The following is a 19,051-nucleotide window of genomic DNA, read 5'->3' on the forward strand; positions in this document are numbered from 1 at the left end:
TAAGTTTAAACTCCTCCACCTGCATCGCACTTGTCAGAAATAATTTGTGACCTGTAGCTGTAATTATGTAGCTGAATTCACTTCCTTTCTTCTCCTGACAGGAGTTTGAGGTTCTGGCTAAAATCCGCATCCTCCAGTCCTCGTGCAGGAACAGCATCTTCAGAACGGATGAGTCGTTTGTGCACTGGTACCACAGTGTTCCCACGCTGACTGAGGAGGAGAGGTGAGGGATTACACACACCTTTATTAGATTGTGTATGATGTGTGTATCTGGATATGGAATCTGAACGTGGTGTGTGTTGTGTGTTACAGCTACAGGTTGTCCAATCAGATTGAACCTCAGGCAGAACAGAGTCCAGCGCGTCTGATGCAGCCGACAGTGGTCATCACCGAATGTTCTGAGTAAGATTCACTCACTCACCCCAAATTACTCACTCACTCACCCACCCCAAATCATTCACTCACTCACTTACCCACCCCAAATCATTCAGTCACTCACCCACCCACCCCAAATCATTCAGTCACTCACCCACCCACCCCAAGTTACTCAGTCACTCACTCACCCACCCCAAATCATTCACTCACTCACTCACCCACCCCAAATCATTCAGTCACTCACCCACCCACCCCAAATCATTCAGTCACACACCCACCCACCCCAAGTTACTCAGTCACTCACTCACCCACCACAAATCATTCACTCACTAACTCACCCACCCCAAGTTACTCAGTCACTCACTCACCCACCCCAAATCATTCACTCACTCACCCCAAATCATTCACTCACTCACCCACCCACCCCAAGTTACTCAGTCACTCACTCACCCACCACAAATCATTCACTCACTCACCCACCCCAAGTTACTCAGTCACTCACTCACCCACCCCAAATCATTCACTCACTCACCCACCCCAAATCATTCAGTCACTCACCCACCCACCCCAAGTTACTCAGTCACTCACTCACCCACCCCAAATCATTCAGTCACTCACCCACCCACCCCAAGTTACTCAGTCACTCACTCACCCACCCCAAATCATTCAGTCACTCACCCACCCACCCCAAGTTACTCAGTCACTCACTCACCCACCCCAAATCATTCAGTCACTCACCCACCCACCCCAAGTTACTCAGTCACTCACTCACCCACCCCAAATCATTCAGTCACTCACCCACCCACCCCAAGTTACTCAGTCACTCACTCACCCACCACAAATCATTCACTCACTCACTCACCCACCCCAAGTTACTCAGTCACTCACCCACCCCAAGTTACTCAGTCACTCACTCACCCACCCACCCCAAATCATTCAGTCACTCACCCACCCACCTATCACAACTTACTTACTCAGTCACTACCTCACTAATCACTCACTCACCTCAACTTACACAATTATCCACCCCACTCAGTCTTTCGTTAACCCCCCTCCAGTATTAATTTTGACAGCTAATTTTGATTTAGTTTTAGTCATAGTCTTTTGACTAAAATGTAATTTAGTTTGTCATAATTTAGTCATCTGAATTGTTTTAGTTTTAGTCTAGTTTTAGTCGACTAATTATCATAAGACTTTAGTCGACTAATCTACAGTCGATTCAGTCGACTAAAATACATATTTGTTTGTTTATTAGGATTTTAACGTCATGTTTTTACACATTGGTTACATTCATGACAGGAACGGTAGTTACTCATTACACAAGTTTATATCGAACACAGTCATGGACAAATTTAGTATCTTCAATTCACCTCACTTGCACGTTTTTGGACTGTGGGAGGAAACCGGAGCACCCGGAGGAAACTCACGCAGACACGGGGAGAACATGCAAACTCCACACAGAAAGGACCCGGACCTCCCCACCTGGGGTTCGAACCCAGGACCTTCTTGCTGTGAGGCGACAGCGCTACCCGCCCTAAAATAAATATAAAGGGTGTAAAATGTAAATGCTTTTTCATCAGTTCCCTTAAATTATTTGTCATTATATACACTTACACAAAATGAAACATTTTTAACCAGTTATGGAATATTATTAATGTTTGAATGTGCAATACACACAAAACCAGATTTAACTTATTTCAAACATCTTTATTTAACTGACCTGCTTATTGAGCATAACAATAACAAAATATTAATGACCAGTAAGCCTGCTCTGCCTGAAAAATATATGCATTGTTCATAACAAATTGTATATTACATTCTTTATAAAACTGGGTACCGTAAAAGCAGCTGTGACATTATGTTGCCATTATACTGCCAGCGGTGCCAGATGTTTCAGATCTGTTATGTTTTTACCCTAGATCGCCCCACATGGTTTACACATCGTCTTGTTTTTCACGACGTCAAATGAGAAATGTGTCCATATATCGACTCTCCTCTTTCTCACTGTTGACATAGTGGAGTTAACTTAGTTCCATGAGTAAAGACAGTTCACAGCCTAGTCTGGTCTTCCCGGGTTTAGATCAAACTTGTGCGAGTGTGCTCTTAACGCGGTACTGCAAAAGATTAGTACTGATTGGATGGCTAATCGGCTTGTCCCGCCCCTTCACATACGCTAAAGTAGTTCTGATTGGATCTCTTTCTAACTTGTCCCTACCTTCCACAAAACTAAATCAGTTCTGATTGGATGTCGTCCCTGCCAAACATTTTCGTCTCGTTTTTATTCGTTGACGAAAGTGTCGATTCATTTCGTCATAGTTTTTATCTTTTTTTGTAGTTTTTATTTAGTCATCAGCTGCGTCCGGAATCGCATACTTCCATACTCAATAGTACGCGAAATGAGGACGCGAGAGCGGTTAGTATGTCCGAATACATAGTATACACAAAGAGGTACGCGAGAAGTACCCGGATGACCTACTTATTGGGCAGCCATGTTTGAGTATGCAAGCGATGCACACTTGCGGTCCGTTAATGTATCCCATAATGCAACTGGAGCTGCGTAGGCGTTCGAAGCGTAATAAGAAACAAGAAAGATAGCGGAGTCCTCTGTTTACAAGTGTAAGTAAGATAAATAAAATAAAACATTTTAAAGACGAATTAATAACAAAAACATGATAAATATCCAAAAATTTGGCGAGTGGGGTTTGTAATGAGTCTGTAACCATGGTGATATTACGTCATCACGTCCCACGTCATCACTTGGCGTTGGAAAGATGGCGGATGTAGTGCGTAGCAGTGTCGTGTGCATACTGCATACTTCTGTACTGGAAGTATGTACTTTTTTACCGGCTTCCTCCAATCTAGTACATACTCTCTAAGTATGCGATTCCGGACGCAGCTCTTGTCTCGTTTTCGTCATGAAAAAAAGGTTCGTTGACGAAAACTATGACGAAAATCATTCGTCAACGAAATTAACACTGCCCCCCTCACTTCAACTAAGTACCTCACTGTATTGATGGGCTTAAGATCGCAGACAAGGGCAGAAACACACCCAGAGATGTTACAAAACGTTTATTCGTAATAACAATAGATAAAAGACATGCTAAGAATGCAAGAAAAGATACCCTGACCAAGATATATAAACTACGGTGTGGAACATACTGTACATGGGCACATAACAGGAGCACAGAGAGGCTGGAGTCACACATTCACTCTCTCACTTACTGTTTAGTTACTCATATAATCAATCCCTTAACCACTTACCCTTACACTTACTCAATTACTTAGTCAGTCACCTAATTCCTTCCTTACCTATAAACACGCTCATTTATTCATTGTTAGTCACTTATTTACAAACTCAATCATACATAATACTCACTTACTAATAAAATCACTGACTCCATTAATAAAATAGCCACATATTCACTTATTAGACCCAAAGTACTGAAGTATGGGTCACACCCCTGTGGGTTGCTGAGTGCAATTGTCTCATGTGTTTACTGAGACAGTACTTAATGTGTGCTGCCTAAAAATCATATTTTTGTTTAAATGTGTGTGTGTGTGTGTGTGTGTGGTCTCCAAATGTTTCCTATTATTAGAGCTGTTTGTAGAGGAAGTCCTTGATTTTGTGTTTGTTCAGGATAAATCTGTAAACAGAACATGCTGAAGAGTCGCCATGCTAAGTGCACTTACTGACAAACTGGATCGTGTTGTTTTCTCTCTTTCTGTTTTAAGTTCTTTTATGGATGTGACAAACACTGGCATGGATGCTGATGGAATATTTGATCTCCCTTCACCTGTCAATCATTTGCTGTCCAGGCTCACCAAGGTAAATAAAACCAGAAAGTGAGAACTGAATAATAATACAGGTTTGGTTACAACGGTTACAACCACAATCAATGAGTCTGTGTCTGAAATGAACAGCCAGTTTACCGGGACTGTAACCTATGTTGGTGCCAAAGGTTTGTGGACACCAACCCTAATGACTGAGTTCATCTGATGAATCTGATGAGTTTAGATGTTTTAGTCACACCCATTGCTAACAGGTGTATAAAAGTCAATTACATGCAGTATATTGTATTTTACTGTACCAACAGTTTGGAAAAGGACAGACCCCACAGCTAAGCATTTTTAAATCTACTTCCTTCCCCTAAATAAAAAGTAAATGTAATTTTTGGGGGATAAACAGGGAACTGGCAACCGCTTCAAACAACAACATGGCTGTACAAATGTACACTTGCTTTTAGGACACAGATGCATTAACAAGTGTGCACCATATTAAATCCTGACCTTTTTGTATTATCTTCCCTTTTTTGCATATGTATGAGGAAGTGAAGTACACTTTGCTGGTTGCCAAGCATAAGACATGTTCACTTTCAAGCTCATTCATCAGTTTTATTTTTGCACAAACTTTGACCTGTTTTTTCCTGTTACTTGGTATAAATAATTTAGTACAACTTGCTCTTAGTTGGGTTTTTTTCTAGTGACTTGTTTCTGCTTCACTCTCAGCAACACCCGGCATATGCAATCATGTCTGTGTACACGCCCGGCCGGTCAATAGCACTGCTGAGATTCGATCCGGATCTTGGCGGTGATTGGCTTGCATAATTGACCACTGTGTATTTTAACTCTATTATGTGTAAATAATCCATGCAAGTTATTCATGTGGTAGTTGTTAAAAATATACAGAAGAGCAATATTTTGTGACGTTGCTCTTCTGTCTTGTTATTTTCTCTTTGCCTCCATGGAGCACCTTTAAGTTCTTGTAAATGATGTCAGTAAGTATAATTATCGTTACCCCTTTGTTACCATGATTTTCAGCATATGAAATCCCCCTCCGTTTCCTGTCTGGATGTTGAGTCGTCCCCACCAACCACTGATCCCAACCCTTCTGCACTGAGCATACCCGTTAACGTCGTCAAATCTCATCGCCGCTCTGTCTCGTGTGGCAATGCTCCACCCAAACACAAACCAGGGGCGGGGCCAGACATGCGGATAGTCAAGATACGGATGGGCTTACAGGATGGGAACTTGTATCGAAGCATTCTGGTAATGTAATAACAAAGACATGCATTCACACAATGCATCTTTCTGAATTAAGACTTAAAGAAACACTGCAGCATTTGAATTATTTTTGTTTTTAATAATTTAAAAATCTCCTCTTAGGTTACCAGTAATGACAAAAGTCCAACTGTAATCAGCTCTGCACTAGAAAAACACAACCAAGATCCTCGAGAGGCTTCCAAATATGAGCTCATCCAACTGCTTCCTGAAGGAAAAGGTACAAACACACCTATTCCTCTTCCTTTCACATCATTCCTGCTTTATTTCCATTAGCTGAAAGTGCTAACATAATAAAATAGTGGTTACAAGCTTTCATGAACTTATTCATTACTTATCATAAGCTGACGTTTACTTGACACATTCACTATATGGCCAAAAGTATGTGGACATACCTGACAATGAGACATTGTTAGACGTACCATTTTATTAAAAAGTCCCCCACTTCACTTTTAGAAGGATTTTACAGTGTGTCTGTGAGAATTTGTGTCAGAAGAGCATTTTGTCAAAAGAACATTTGGATGTTGGATGAGAACACTTGGCTTAAAATCAGCATTCTTTAAATAACCCCAAATATGTTAAGTTAGGGTGAGGTCAGGTTCCCGCTCATGCCACTGGAGTTCCTCCACACCAAACTGATCAAAACAGGTCTTTATAAACCTCTCTTGGGCACAGGGATGCTGACACATACCTTTCCCAGATTGTTTTTTAAATAAGCAATGTATAGAATATGTGCACCTGTTAGCAGTTGGTGTGGCTGAAACAACTAACCTCAGCAATAAGGAGGCCAAATCATCACTGCCTAGTGTAAATAATGGGCTGCTGTTAGAGCAGAAATATTCACACAGGTCTGATCTGATTTTAGCGTTTGTGTACTTTAAGGATTTACAGCAATGTCCACTAGAGGGCGAAACATTGCCAAAACATTTCTCTTGCAGGTTCACACAGACTGGGTCAAAAACACATTACCATACTAAATAATATCTTCAAATACACCATAATGCTTTTACATGTGTTTATCTGTGTAGTATTTAGTTAACATTTATTTCAAGTCAACTATTCTAGCAGGCACATAGAACTTTATTTTCTCATGAGCTTCAGGTTCAATTGCACACTGTGACTTTCCTTGACCTAAAACAGTAGTACTTAAAGAGGCTTCTTGATGGCTTTGTACATGTCAGGTTTAATTTAAACACTGTAATGTTTTAGAAATTAACATAAAAATGAACTATTAAGAGTAACAAGTATCTAGCCAATAACAATAAAATGTATGATTATAATTTGCAGTGTTATTATCCTGAAGTTGATTTACTGTTATGTAAACCATTACACATTATATTTATTCACAAGCAATGAAGCCTCTCTTGTCTTAATAACCCTTATTAAAATTGATTTTCTATCTGTTTTACTGACAGAGTTGACAATACCTGCTACAGGAAATGTCTTTTACGCCATGAGCTCAGCGAGCGTCGACTTCCTGTTAAGGAGACGAGGGGGAAACACACCAGTTGGTTCACCATCACTAAACAATGAAAGCAGTGCCACTTTTCCACGAATCAAGGCCAAAGGCCGGAGACTGGTCCGAACTCTCTTTTAACACTCAGACAACACAAATCTGAAGAACCTGTCTATAAGTTCCACAGCCTAACAGAGGTTCCATTCTACTTTTCGCTTGAATATGAAAAATAAAAATGCTCATGCTGCCTTCAAGTCCTTCTTTGGAAGTACAAAGTCATCAGTACAATGTGATGTGTTGGTTAAAAACAAACTGAAACTGTAGACTCAGCATACAAAATTACTGTTTAAAAGTGTCGGCAACATCCATATGAGTGGTCACCACAATCTTTTATACCCAGTAAAAAGTCATTCTGAGCAGTATTTGTGCTTGTTTTCATGTGCTTTGATCCCAAAATCATGGTATTTCCAACAGGACTTGAAGGAAGCATGAATGAGAAGCTAAATATTCAGCATGTTTTGGAATCGTTGCATTAATTTTGTTAAGTTACTAAATTCAGCTGAGAACGATGCCTAATTTTTAATGTTATAACTTGTTCAGGACTTCTGTCTACCTCAGATACCTTTAGCTTCAGCTAATTTTAAAAAACACTGAATCATCAGTAATAAGCAACTATCAAACCACAACCAAATGACTTGTAGCACTTTAGGGTACTTACCCAAATTAAAATGCTCCTAAACATTTTCATTTTTAACCATCATATATAGGCTGTGTTTAAAATGGTATACTGGATACTACCATCCAGTACCATATAGTACACAAAATATGAGCACTAGAAGAACACACAGCAATTTTTATGTGCAAAATGCTTACTGCTGAATGCTGTTAAATGTGTTATTTCACTATTGGTGCCGTTGTTTACGTCATTTTAGCCAAACAAATTAAAAACAATTTGTAATAAAGACTACGAGTAACATAAAGACAGATGCAGCTTCTGGCTAATTTGCCTAGCATACATTAGTCCTTGATTGTCAAAAAATAAATTTTTAACTCTGGTTTTATGTTGAACTGTTTTAGATTAAAAAAAAATCATGATCAGATTGCAGTCATGATTTAATCTGACCTTGATTTAATTTATCCAATGTTAAAAAAATTTACAGTAGATCTCTGAGTTTGGGGGCACTTTAATCGTGGGACAGTTCCCACAATGCATCATTATGATAACCGACTTGTATGACAAAAACTCACTGCCAGTCTTTCTAACCAAGTATGCAAGCAGACAAATGCACATTTTTACTAGTTTGACAAAACTGTGATTCTGCTGGACATTTTATATAAAATGTTCAAATATAAATATCGACTAACACTGTCCAATCTTAATTGCAGAGAGTGATTACAGCCCTGTCCACATAAACGCAGATATTTTTTAAAAACATATGGGTTTTTCCTGAATTTGACCTCTCATGGACATAAAAACGGCATCTGAGGTTTCATAAAAACCTTGTCTTGCATGTGAAGCTGCTAATCTTGTAATGAGATTTGTGTCTGGAAAATGACATTAGAAAAGTCTATAAACACAAGCACAGTCACGTCCAGTTTTTCTAAAATCTGTAACAACACAGAAAGAGTTAAAACCACAACTCTTACTGTAGTGAGACAGTTTAATGCTGCTCTCTTTTGCAGAGATTTGAATTAATGTCACTGGATTACACTGTTCAACACAAAGTGACAAACACAAACATAAACACAGAGTCATTTAATCAGAACCACTCAATCCCAAATTACATTCCAAAAAAAAGAACCACACTTTAAAAAGTTGCAGACCACATTTGGGACACAACCGAAGTCTCTTTTGCTTGTTTACATTTTACCTCAGAGATCATCACAGCATTCTGAGGGGGGAAGTCTTCCAAATGCACCCGGAATTTAATCAGGTTCAATGTTTTACAAGTTTTATTATCGTAATCAGACTGAAGAGTAGAAGTTTGCTTTTGACCTAAAGCAAGGATCTTAAATTATTGTATTATTTTTGCGATAATATCAATTATATTATATTTATTTTATTCATGCTTTTATTTGTCAAAATGAGTTGGTTTTGCCCCCTGGAATGACTGACACCTCTGACCTAAAGGACGAAGCAGATCAATCAGAATGTTTTTATGTGGATAAACAGTTTTGAAAATGAAAGTGTGTTTGTGTGGACAGGGTCGGTTGGTAGCTGATGCTGTGTAGGTTGCACAGAGCAGAACACTCACTGAAAATGCAACACTAAGAACTGTATAATAATGTATGTAAAACTATTCACCCAGAATGCACTTGTACAGTACAGATATGGTTCCAGCTTTAAAATCTGGCTCTTCTGTTCTGATGAAGCTTGTATATTTTACATTTGCTCGTACTGCTCTTGAAGTCGAACACAAACTGAAGCGGTTCATCTGAGGAGCCACGCTCATGTTTGTAGGAACATTATCAGTGTTTGTGTTGAAGTGCCTTGTGTTACTGGGTGCTGTCGCTTCTCTGCGAGTGTAACCGCGTGTGTACTGCCGTGTCGCTGAGGATAAGCTAATGTTGTAAATTCACTTCTGTATAGAGAAAGCTAGATACTGTATATGCACTGTACACCGTTTATTCTTGTATGCAATAAATTTACGTTTTGATACATGTCGACTCTGTGTGATTTGGGTCTGATTTGTTAATTAAATTGAAAACATGATACACATGACACAACCTTCCTTCCATCAATCATACAGTCTTATGCAAATTTGGATTCTTCTGGTCAAATGAGAAAATTGTTGAGTTATTAAGTGAAAATAAGTGAACACATCCTCTACAGCAGTGGTTCTATGTGGGAATCATTTTTACAATAAGAAAAAACTTCACATTTTAATGCACAAAAAGGTTAATGCCACATCTAATCATTTGTTTAATTTTTCCCAGTATACAAGGGTTCTTCAAAAAGTTTCTGCACTTTTTTAAACTCTTCATTACAAATTTCAAAAACAAATGACATCACTTTTCTACAGTCACCTCTCGATGCATTTTTCCCAGCGTCGTACTAACTTTTTAATGCCATCAGCAAAAAATGTTGCCACTGATGCAACGTTGCTTTCACATCATCACATTAAAATCTTCTTCCCCTTAAAGCTTCTTTGAGCATCCAAAAAGGTGGAAATCAGATGCTGCTAAATCCAGACTATAAGCGTCTCTTAGTCTCTCAGACACGATAGATTACTACTCCTCCCACCCTTACCGTCTCCAACCAAAATATAAAAGTGCGAAAACTTTTTGAACATCCCTCATATTAATATAAGTTAAACAGATCTAGTTTACTATGTTTTTACAGAGCCATATACAAATGCCATATTTACTTTTGTCTAATGTAAACAATGTCATTTCTACTCAGGACCTGCAACACCAGTGTATCAGACTAAAACATCCTCAGTCACTATAAACGTACGTTCTAACCAGCTGTTGGAATGTAACTCTAGTTCCTTGTCTGCTTCCACTCAGTCAGAGCTCTCAGAGGTAAAACCTCGCTGCCTCACAATCCTCCTCCTTCTCTGTACAGGATTCACACAGCTGTGCTGCCGCCCGGTACGCCTTCCACACCACTGCATCACTCTGACACACGGTCCCACCTCCCCGCATCTCCTCCGCCTCGTTCCTGTTAATGTCCCCCACGCAGACCCAATCCCCACCCTTCAAACCACCTCCACCTGCGCTCACAGCCCACTTCGAGTGATCCTCAGTGGCTTTAAAGGTGATCTGCTTCCCCAGAGAGATCAGGTCCACGTTCAAAACTTTCCAGTCGGAGGAGCAGTCAGAGGGCAAGATGCCAGTCGATCGACGCCAGAACTGCACCAGCAGGTCGGATTGCAGAGCCGGTGCCACCCATGAGTGGTACAGGTCTGGGCAGGATGGCACAAAGAAGCAGGCATTACAACGGCAGAAGCAGGACTCTGCTTACAACAATAATTATTTAATTGAATCATTTGATTGTTTATGCAATCAAAGTCCATTTTTGGACATTTGGACAGAACTCTCAAATTAGAACTAGGTTTTATGGTCAAAAGTATGTGGACATCCCTTCAAATTTTTAAGTCTAATTGTTACAGTCAGACCTGTAGCTAGCAGACCTGCATGCATACACTATTTTCCCCTATTCGGCTTCAGTGTTTTGGAAAGGCGTTATTGCAAGTGTGCTTATGAGAGTTTGTGCCAATTTATTAAAAATGTGGGGAGGAAAGTTTAGCTTTCAATGTTCAACAACATTCTAAATCATCTCAAACATGTTTAATGGGAATGAGGTCCGGGCTCTGTGCAGTCCAATAAAGTTCTGATGTTTTAAAGTGTAAAGATGTGGAGAAGTTGATTTATTTTAGAACTTACAACTGATTCCTTCTCAGACATAAATAAACTGATTTAAAAAAAACAATTTAAAAAAAATTTCTGGCAAACATGGTGGTAATATTTTCCTCTCAATATCTTACCATTCTGAAAAGTGGCTCCTTTAGCAAAGCTGATGAACTCTTTCCCAGCCAGTGAGAGGAGAGAGATGCTGCGGTTAGGTGTGGAGTAAGAATCATGTGTAATGCTGGAGTTTTTTCCTCCACGATGGAGTTTACAGAGATTAACCATGCTGGGCACAGAGGAAGCCAATGAATCAGGAATGACACAGTCATAAATGTGCGGCTGGTTTATTTTCAGCTGCTCACCTGTGGAACACATATTAGATTTAATAAAGAATGTTTGCACCAATGAGAGAACCCTGCTGGTTAGATAAAAAACATTTTAAACTAAAATGACTAAAACTGGATGTAATTTTTAGATGTTAATTGTTTTAACCTGCAGTAAATTAATTTATACCTTGCATAGAGCATTTTATTGAAATATTTACTATCCAATTTACCATTTACTAATCTGTCACTGTCCCATTTAACCAATCCTGCTTTAGAATCCAAGATTATGGCCAAACAAATGCAAAAGCAGAGAACATTACTTGTTTTAAACATCATTTGTTTGTACAATGTAACAAGCCATTTCATTTCTGCTTTGTGCTCTCACTTTAAATAGAAAGTTAAATCTGCTGCAAACCTGAATTGTGTGTGTGTGTGTGTGTGTGTGTGTGTGTGTCTCCAGGTGCTGTGACACATCTGTATAACATTTTAAATTCCAGGATCAATGCTGAGAGATCAAATCCTGTCAATTCTCCACCCCGGCACCACAGGAATGTGCAATTTAAAAGTGCCATCCACATAATGATGCTCACCTGACAACAAAGCCATAACCTACAATAATAAAAAAAAATGTCACAGTCTCTATGGTTACGGTGCCAGTTAGACGGATAATTCTCATAGTAACCATGGCAACTCTGCCTGATTTACTCTTAAAATGATCAATGGAGATTTCACAACATGTCATTTTATGGGTCGCTAACCACAAACAAACAAAGCAATGAGAAAATGGCAGGCAGATTCACACATGGCACAGCAGAGCAGGGTGAAGGTGCCAGCAACCATTTATGCACATTTTAATGTGCACAAATAGCAATTTATTAAAAAAAATAAAAGATTTTTAATGCTTAGCTGAACTTATGATTTGTACCAATATAAAAAAAACAATTAAGGTGGACTGAATCACATTTTTACCCTGATTACATTGTGAGTTTGTGTTCCAGAGGCTTTCTGATTGTTTGTGCTGGTCGGTTCTCCATTATTGACATCATGTGCCAAATCACTGTGCCAGTAATTGAAAGCTTCAGAATGTCAGTTGTGATTTGACCTGATCTTTCAGCCACACCCATGGCCCATTCAGTTAAAAGAGCACTTGTGATGTTAGTCAGTCATGCTGGATGAAACGCTGGACCTGGCTTCACTTAAGTTTGTTGAAAATCACATGAACAATGTGGAAGCAGAAGTACTGATTTAATTCCTGCACTGCAGCTTCTAAGCCAATAAAGATCTTCTACCATCTAAAACCTTACCAATGGTTTCAAAGCGCTCCAGAGGGTAAGTGACACAGATGAAGTTCTGGCCGTTGTTAAACCCTGTGCTGGGGTAAGAAAAGCTGCCTTCATCTTTGGTAGGTGGGAAATGAGGAGTGCTGTGGACCAACCAGAAGCCCTGCTTACTGTCAAACAGAACGACTCCTGAAACAAAGGAGAGATGGGAAATTAAAAAGAGAGAAGTTAAAGTTACTGTCGTTTTTTACGTCGTTAAAGGGACATTAAGCATCTGGACATATTTTTGTTTGGAAGAAGCAACAACCTCTGCTACCAGTTGTTCAGTGGGATCCAAACTGAAACAGGCAGACATTATTAGGCGTCAATGGCTGATTGGTATGGTGGTTTTTCAAAAAGACAACAATATCATTTTTCATGAACAGCATCCTGGACATCCCCTCCCAATCTAGTCATTTCCAATTCCCTGTTGTGTATTGAAATCCTCTGCCATACTGGCTTTCGGATGGCAGCAGACTGTCACTAGATGCTACATGTAGAATTAAATATAGAGCAGGTTTTTTTTTTTTATCTTGATTAAACCATAAAAAAAGATATGGGTATCAAGTTTAATATACATGCTTTTTAGTGCTGCCCATTTAATACGTTTGGTTTTTGTTTACCAATAAACTTGTACCCATTACATTTTTAGAATGTGTATGGAAACTCCACCAGTGATCACCTTTGGTGTGTCCTCCACTTCTGTTAGCATCATCAAGATGGTTTTCTGTTGGTGGCTGATCGTTGTACAGGATGTATCCCAGCTCATCACCCTGCAACACAGAATCTTTTATTTAAGTCATTATTTACTGTGCTGTGAAAAACCATTCATCCCTCGTCCCACACTGACGAGGAAAGCCTGATCTAGGCAGTAAGGATGTAGTTTTATATCTGTGCCCTTCTTTATAATAGATTAAACTGATCTCTGAGGTATGTTTAGTTTCTTTGATGGGTCTTGTTTTCCTCTGTAGGTTTATGCTTTAGGATGATTTGATTACTTGTTTTTGACTTTTTTAATTTTGACAAACAGCTTCTAGCAAACTAACAGACTTTACAAAAAAGACAGGCAATATGCTCATGTGAAATAACTTAATACAGCCAATCCATACATTTCTTACAAACGTGCAAGAAAATAAATTTAGGGACAGTTTTTTAAATAATTTTTTTTATCTTTATATTAAAGCTACAAATAAATGTTTAGTAAACTGCTAAAAGGATCTGGAGTTTAGATTTGAGACACTTCAAGACATTATACATAAATAGTCAAATTATTTTAAGGAACTGTACTAAACAGATCAAACTTTTTTAACACTGATACAAACACGTCAGGGGTGAAGCTTCCTCATTTTCATTTTGCAATGGGACTTGGGTGCAACAGCACTCCTCTTGTAACCAAAACTTTTAACTTCCTTTTATGGTTTAGGAGATGAAAATGAGACAATTATTTTAATCTGCTGCAGCTGCAAAATCCAGAATGCAAAGCAAGCAAAAATGCTTCAGCCTAAACCAACACGCTTTAATAAATATTTCAGCTCTGTCGAGCAGAAAAGAAACTCCAGCAAATATAGAAACACAAAACTGAAACCAATTACACCTGCTACATTGTGATTCTAAATGTGCATTAGAGTTCGAGCTTACATGATAAAGAGGCCCAACACTTCTCCCCAGAGCTCCTGTGATGTCTCCCACCAGTCCACTACCATCCACCCATCCCTGGCTTCCTTCTTTCAGCAGCAAGTATTTCTCTCCCCCGGGCGGGGGTTCTTCATGACGTGGGAGTTTGTAAAGATAGAACCTAAAAATGAGATTAACAAAATATATTTTAGTTTTAATGACTGATACTGTTGATGTCACAGCACCATGGATCTAGGTTTAAAGCTCTGGTCACTGTTTTGAGGAGTTTGGCAAGTCTTATTGTCTGTGTGGGTTTAGTCCCATATTTTAAAATATATGAATTGGAGGACTGGCTAGTCTAAATTGCCCCTAAGTGTGAATGAATAAAGGTACATCTGATTTTTTTTCATTCACTCTGGCTCCACTTGCCACAACACTCGGGCTAGGAAGGGTCACAGACCAGAACACATCTGCCCTGACATAAGTAAAGCCACTGACCACTGACCACACCGACTAGCAGCGAATTCTTACAGACCTACCACATGGACCAAGCAGTAACAGTTGCTGTTGCAGTGCCAATGAGGTTCCAAAGGCATTGTTAACCCCATAAACATTTTACCTACCTATTCAAGTAATAACACAAATATGAGTATTTTAGACCTTATTATTCCTAATGTGAGTAAATATGTATATATAGATATAATATAATATTTATATATAGAAATAATAATGACTTTAAATGTAACTATATTGTTTAACAGAACCCACCAGTCTACTGCGTTTCCTTCATCATCATAACAAGTGATTGAAGCGTTTGAGGAATTGGCGCCCTCTGCTGGATAAAACAGGACCAACAGCACTAACAACATCATGCTGAGAAAATGAAAGCAAAACAACATTAATCAAACATCGTATTTAGCTAAACGATACAAGCTAAACAAGATTCTTTACATTTCTAAGCTTTAAACTATGTTGCGTCAACAACTCTCGTTCAGTCACTGAGAGAGAGAGAGAGAGAGAGAGAGAGAGAGAGAGAGAGAGAGAGTATAGTGAGTGTATGTTACAGAATACACCATGATAAAATGCAACACTCAAAATCTTACACAAACTTACCTGAATGTCTTGAGTTTACCAAATTATTCCGGCTTAAATTCCAGTTTTTAACAGTAAGCAGTGCAGTGACAGTGTAGAACATCTGACCTGAACATTCACTGAAAGTCATTAACACTTCCACTTCCTTATTTCATCTGTTATTAGAATCACAAACTTCCTAACTTCTCACTGTTCATGTTATAACATGCAGGGTGTAACCTGGGTGAAATTCACAACAGGTTACAACACAAAAGGTTCTTCTCAATAATATCTTTACTCCAACTCCAGAGTAAACTTACAACACAACAGGTTCTTCTCAATAATATCTTTAGTCCAACTCCAGAGTAAACTTACAACACAACAGGTTCTTCTCAATAATATCTTTAGTCCAACTCCAGAGTAAACTTACAACACAACAGGTTCTTCTCAATAATATCTTTAGTCCAACTCCAGAGTAAACTTACAACACAACAGGTTCTTCTCAATAATATATTTACTCCAACTCCAGAGTACATTTACAACACAACAGGCTAAAATACCATCTCCCCTCAAAACCAGTGACAGTGAACAGTTTATTTATTTATTAGGATTTATTAACGTCATGTTTTACACACTTTGGTTACATTCATGACAGAAACAGTATTTACACGTTACACAAGATTCATCAGTTCACAAGTTTAATATCAAACACAGTCATGGACAATTTTGTATCTCCAGTTAACCTCACTTGCACATCTTTGGACTGTGGGAGGAAACCGGAGCCCCCAGAGGAAACTCACGCAGACACGGGAAGAACATGCAAACTCTACACAGAAAGGACCCGGACCGCTCCACCTGGGAATCAAACCCAGGACCTTCTTGCTGTGAGACAACAGTGCTACCCAACGAGCCACTGTGCCGCCCCTGACAGTGAACAGACAAACCCAATCAAACCTGTTAAATCAAATCCTACAATGATTTCATTTTTTGAACTAAAAATTACATTACCATTTTAATTTAATAATACATCTTATTATTAAATTATACCAATTATGATGCCAATACATTATAACGTTTTTAACACAAAATTGATGCCTGACCTAGACATTTTTCACCTAAACATTTATAAGTGTTTTCATCCCATAACCAGATCTAGAAATAGGCAAACTAGGCCAATGTAAACATTATTGCTTAAATAATAAGCATACAGCATGACATTTAGTTAATTTTTTATTTGTACTTTTTACAGTAAGCTCTCAAATGGTTTTAGAGTAGTGGCGTATTTCTTTTGTGACAGACTTTAATACAAGGGTGATTGGTTTACATCTTACTTGATTGTGTGGGCGGCACGGTGGCTAAGTGGGTAGCACTGTCGCCTCACAGCAAGAAGGTCCTGGGTTCGATCCCCAGGTGGGGTGGTCTGGGTCCTTTCTGTGTGGAGTTTGCATGCTCTCCCCGTGCCTGCGTGGGTTTACTCTGGGTGCTCCGGTGGCCTCCCACAGTCCAAAGACATGCAAGTGATGTGAATTGGAGACACAAAATTGTCCATGACTGTGTTCAATATAACTTTGTGAACTGATGAACCTTGTGTAATGAGTAACTACCGTTCCTGTCATGAATGTAACCAAAAGTGTAAAACATGACGTTAAAATCCTAATAAACAAACAAACTTGACTGTGTCACCTGTGTTCCAGCAGCTTTAATTAATGGCAGAGCTGTTTTGGTGCTTCTTGGATCATATCTACCCGTGTCCAGACCACTGTTCCATGTACTTTTTAAGGCTTTTTCCCCACATAGACTAGGTCTTAACAGCACTGAGAAGTCACCAGCTGTACTCCAAATATACACAGTGTGTACTATTTAGTACTAATAATTCAATCACAGAAGAGAGACAGCTGCATTAATGATTAAAACTTTAAATCTACCACATTCATGTTCATTTCTAGTATCTGTAAACTTTTGACTTCAAATGTATTTTCTTTTGAAGGTAAAATAAAATGTATTTGTATTGAGACACATGAACATGTATATTTACTTTAGATCTCTTTAACCAGCGTGTAATTCAGGATTAAGAACTAAAGTGTAAACTTACCTGTACTAATAAATAACATGTCTGATTAACAGCACTGAATTACTGATGGTCCAAATCTCAAAATCAGATCAGTACACTCACAACTTTCATTGTAAACAAACAAACAGACTGGCTGGTGTTTTCTTCTTCTGATTTTGTACTCACACTAAATGTTACTGTGTGATTTTGGTGCCTCACTTGTTTTAAAACGGAACTACAATTTTCCTCTGATTAAACTGATGTTGTACAGGCTGAACTTCAGATCAACCGTTTACACTGGACATGTACTGTACAGTGGGGCCAAAAAGTATTTAGTCAGCCACTGATAACTGTACAAGTTCTCCTACTTAGAAAGATGAGAGAGGTCTGTAATTTTCATCATAGGTACACTTCAACTATGAGAGACAAAATGAGAAAAAAAAATCCAGGAAATCACATTGTAGGATTTTTAAAGAATGTATTCGTAAATTATGGTGGAAAATAAGTATTTGGTCAATAACAAAAGTTCAACTCAATACTTTGTAACATAACCTTTGTTGGCAATGACAGAGGTCAAACGTTTCCTTTAAGTCTTCACCAGGTTTGCAGACACTGTAGCTGGTATTTTGGCCCATTCCTCCATGCAGATCTCCTCTAGAGCAGTGATGTTTTGGGGCTGTCGCTGGGCAACATGGACTTTCAACTCCCTTCACAAATTTTCTATGGGGTTGAGGTCTGGAGACCTGCTAGGCCACTCCAGGACCTTGAAATGCTTTTTACGGAGCCACTCCTTCGTTGCCCGAGCGGTGTGTTTGGGATCGTTGTCATGCTGGAAGACCCAGCCACGTTCCATCTTCAATGCTCTCACTGATGGAAGGAGGTTTTGGCTTAAAATCTCACGATACATGGCCCCGTTCATTCTTCCCTTAACACGGATCAGTCGTCCTGTCCCCTTTGCAGAAAAACAGCCCCAAAGCATGATGTTTCCACCCCCATGCTTCACAGTAGGTATGGTGTTCTTGGGTTTTTCTTCTTTCTCCAAACACGATTTATTTCCACCATAATTTACGAATAAATTCTTTAAAAATCCTACAATGTGATTTCCTGGATTTTTTTTTCTCATTTTGTCTCTCATAGTTGAAGTGTACCTATGATGAAAATTACAGACCTCTCTCATCTTTCTAAGTAGGAGAACTTGCACAATCAGTGGCTGACTAAATACTTTTTGACCCCACTGTATAACATATGGCCAAAAGTTTGTGGACAGTTTGAATCGGAATGGTGATTGTTAGGCAGGCTTTATATCATGACCTCACAAATGCGTTTTGACTCTACAATATTGCCCATAGTTTTGGAATAGGAGTTCAATGTCAGGCACCCATATACAGTACTTCTGGCAGTATGTGTATGTCATGGCAGTTTAGGAATT

General features: G+C 38.9%; 2 protein-coding genes across 4 annotated transcripts in view; one reads left to right on the plus strand and one right to left on the minus strand.

Annotated features, from left to right (window-relative positions):
• Positions 1–8,563, plus strand: part of rgl2 (ral guanine nucleotide dissociation stimulator-like 2) — a 35,716-nt gene extending 27,153 nt beyond the window's left edge. The window contains exons 16-21 of the mRNA XM_062985183.1: positions 102–223; positions 313–402; positions 4,108–4,201; positions 5,194–5,421; positions 5,539–5,653; positions 6,849–8,563. Of these exons, the coding sequence (XP_062841253.1) occupies positions 102–223; positions 313–402; positions 4,108–4,201; positions 5,194–5,421; positions 5,539–5,653; positions 6,849–7,030 (831 nt within the window). The 3' untranslated portion in view covers positions 7,031–8,563. The remainder of the gene's footprint in view (positions 1–101; positions 224–312; positions 403–4,107; positions 4,202–5,193; positions 5,422–5,538; positions 5,654–6,848) is intronic.
• Positions 8,564–8,630: 67 nt separating this feature from the next.
• On the minus strand, positions 8,631–17,736 carry dnase2 (deoxyribonuclease II, lysosomal). Of its 3 annotated transcripts, none has more exons than XM_062985156.1 (7): positions 17,665–17,736; positions 15,270–15,374; positions 14,526–14,682; positions 13,570–13,660; positions 12,873–13,037; positions 11,380–11,604; positions 8,631–10,797 (listed from the first exon to the last, which is right to left on the minus strand). In XM_062985156.1, exons 2-7 carry the CDS (start codon positions 15,371–15,373, stop codon positions 10,409–10,411), a joined length of 1,131 nt encoding a protein of 376 aa, XP_062841226.1. In that variant the 5' UTR covers position 15,374; positions 17,665–17,736; the 3' UTR covers positions 8,631–10,408. The 3 variants fall into 3 exon arrangements, with proteins under 3 accessions (XP_062841226.1, XP_062841227.1, XP_062841225.1); XM_062985157.1 differs by lacking the exon at positions 17,665–17,736 and adding an exon at positions 16,904–17,104; XM_062985155.1 differs by lacking the exon at positions 17,665–17,736 and having other exon boundaries at positions 15,270–15,484.
• Positions 17,737–19,051: the final 1,315 nt, after the last annotated feature.

Source organism: Trichomycterus rosablanca, chromosome 23 (assembly GCF_030014385.1).
Source record: "Trichomycterus rosablanca isolate fTriRos1 chromosome 23, fTriRos1.hap1, whole genome shotgun sequence".
In the NCBI taxonomy this organism is placed as follows: Eukaryota; Metazoa; Chordata; class Actinopteri; order Siluriformes; family Trichomycteridae; genus Trichomycterus; species Trichomycterus rosablanca.

What these genes read in the sequence shown, in the direction of transcription:
- dnase2 (XM_062985155.1), bottom strand. Translation starts at nt 15,400, where the DNA reads ATGTTGTTTTGCTTTCATTTTCTCAGCATGATGTTGTTAGTGCTGTTG. An exon ending in AAGTGGAGGACACACCAAAG is followed by an intron (nt 13,038 to 13,569) that starts GTGATCACTGGT and finishes CCTTTGTTTCAG; the next exon opens with GAGTCGTTCTGTTTGACAGT. An exon ending in AGGAGCCACTTTTCAGAATG is followed by an intron (nt 10,798 to 11,379) that starts GTAAGATATTGA and finishes CATCCTGCCCAG; the next exon opens with ACCTGTACCACTCATGGGTG.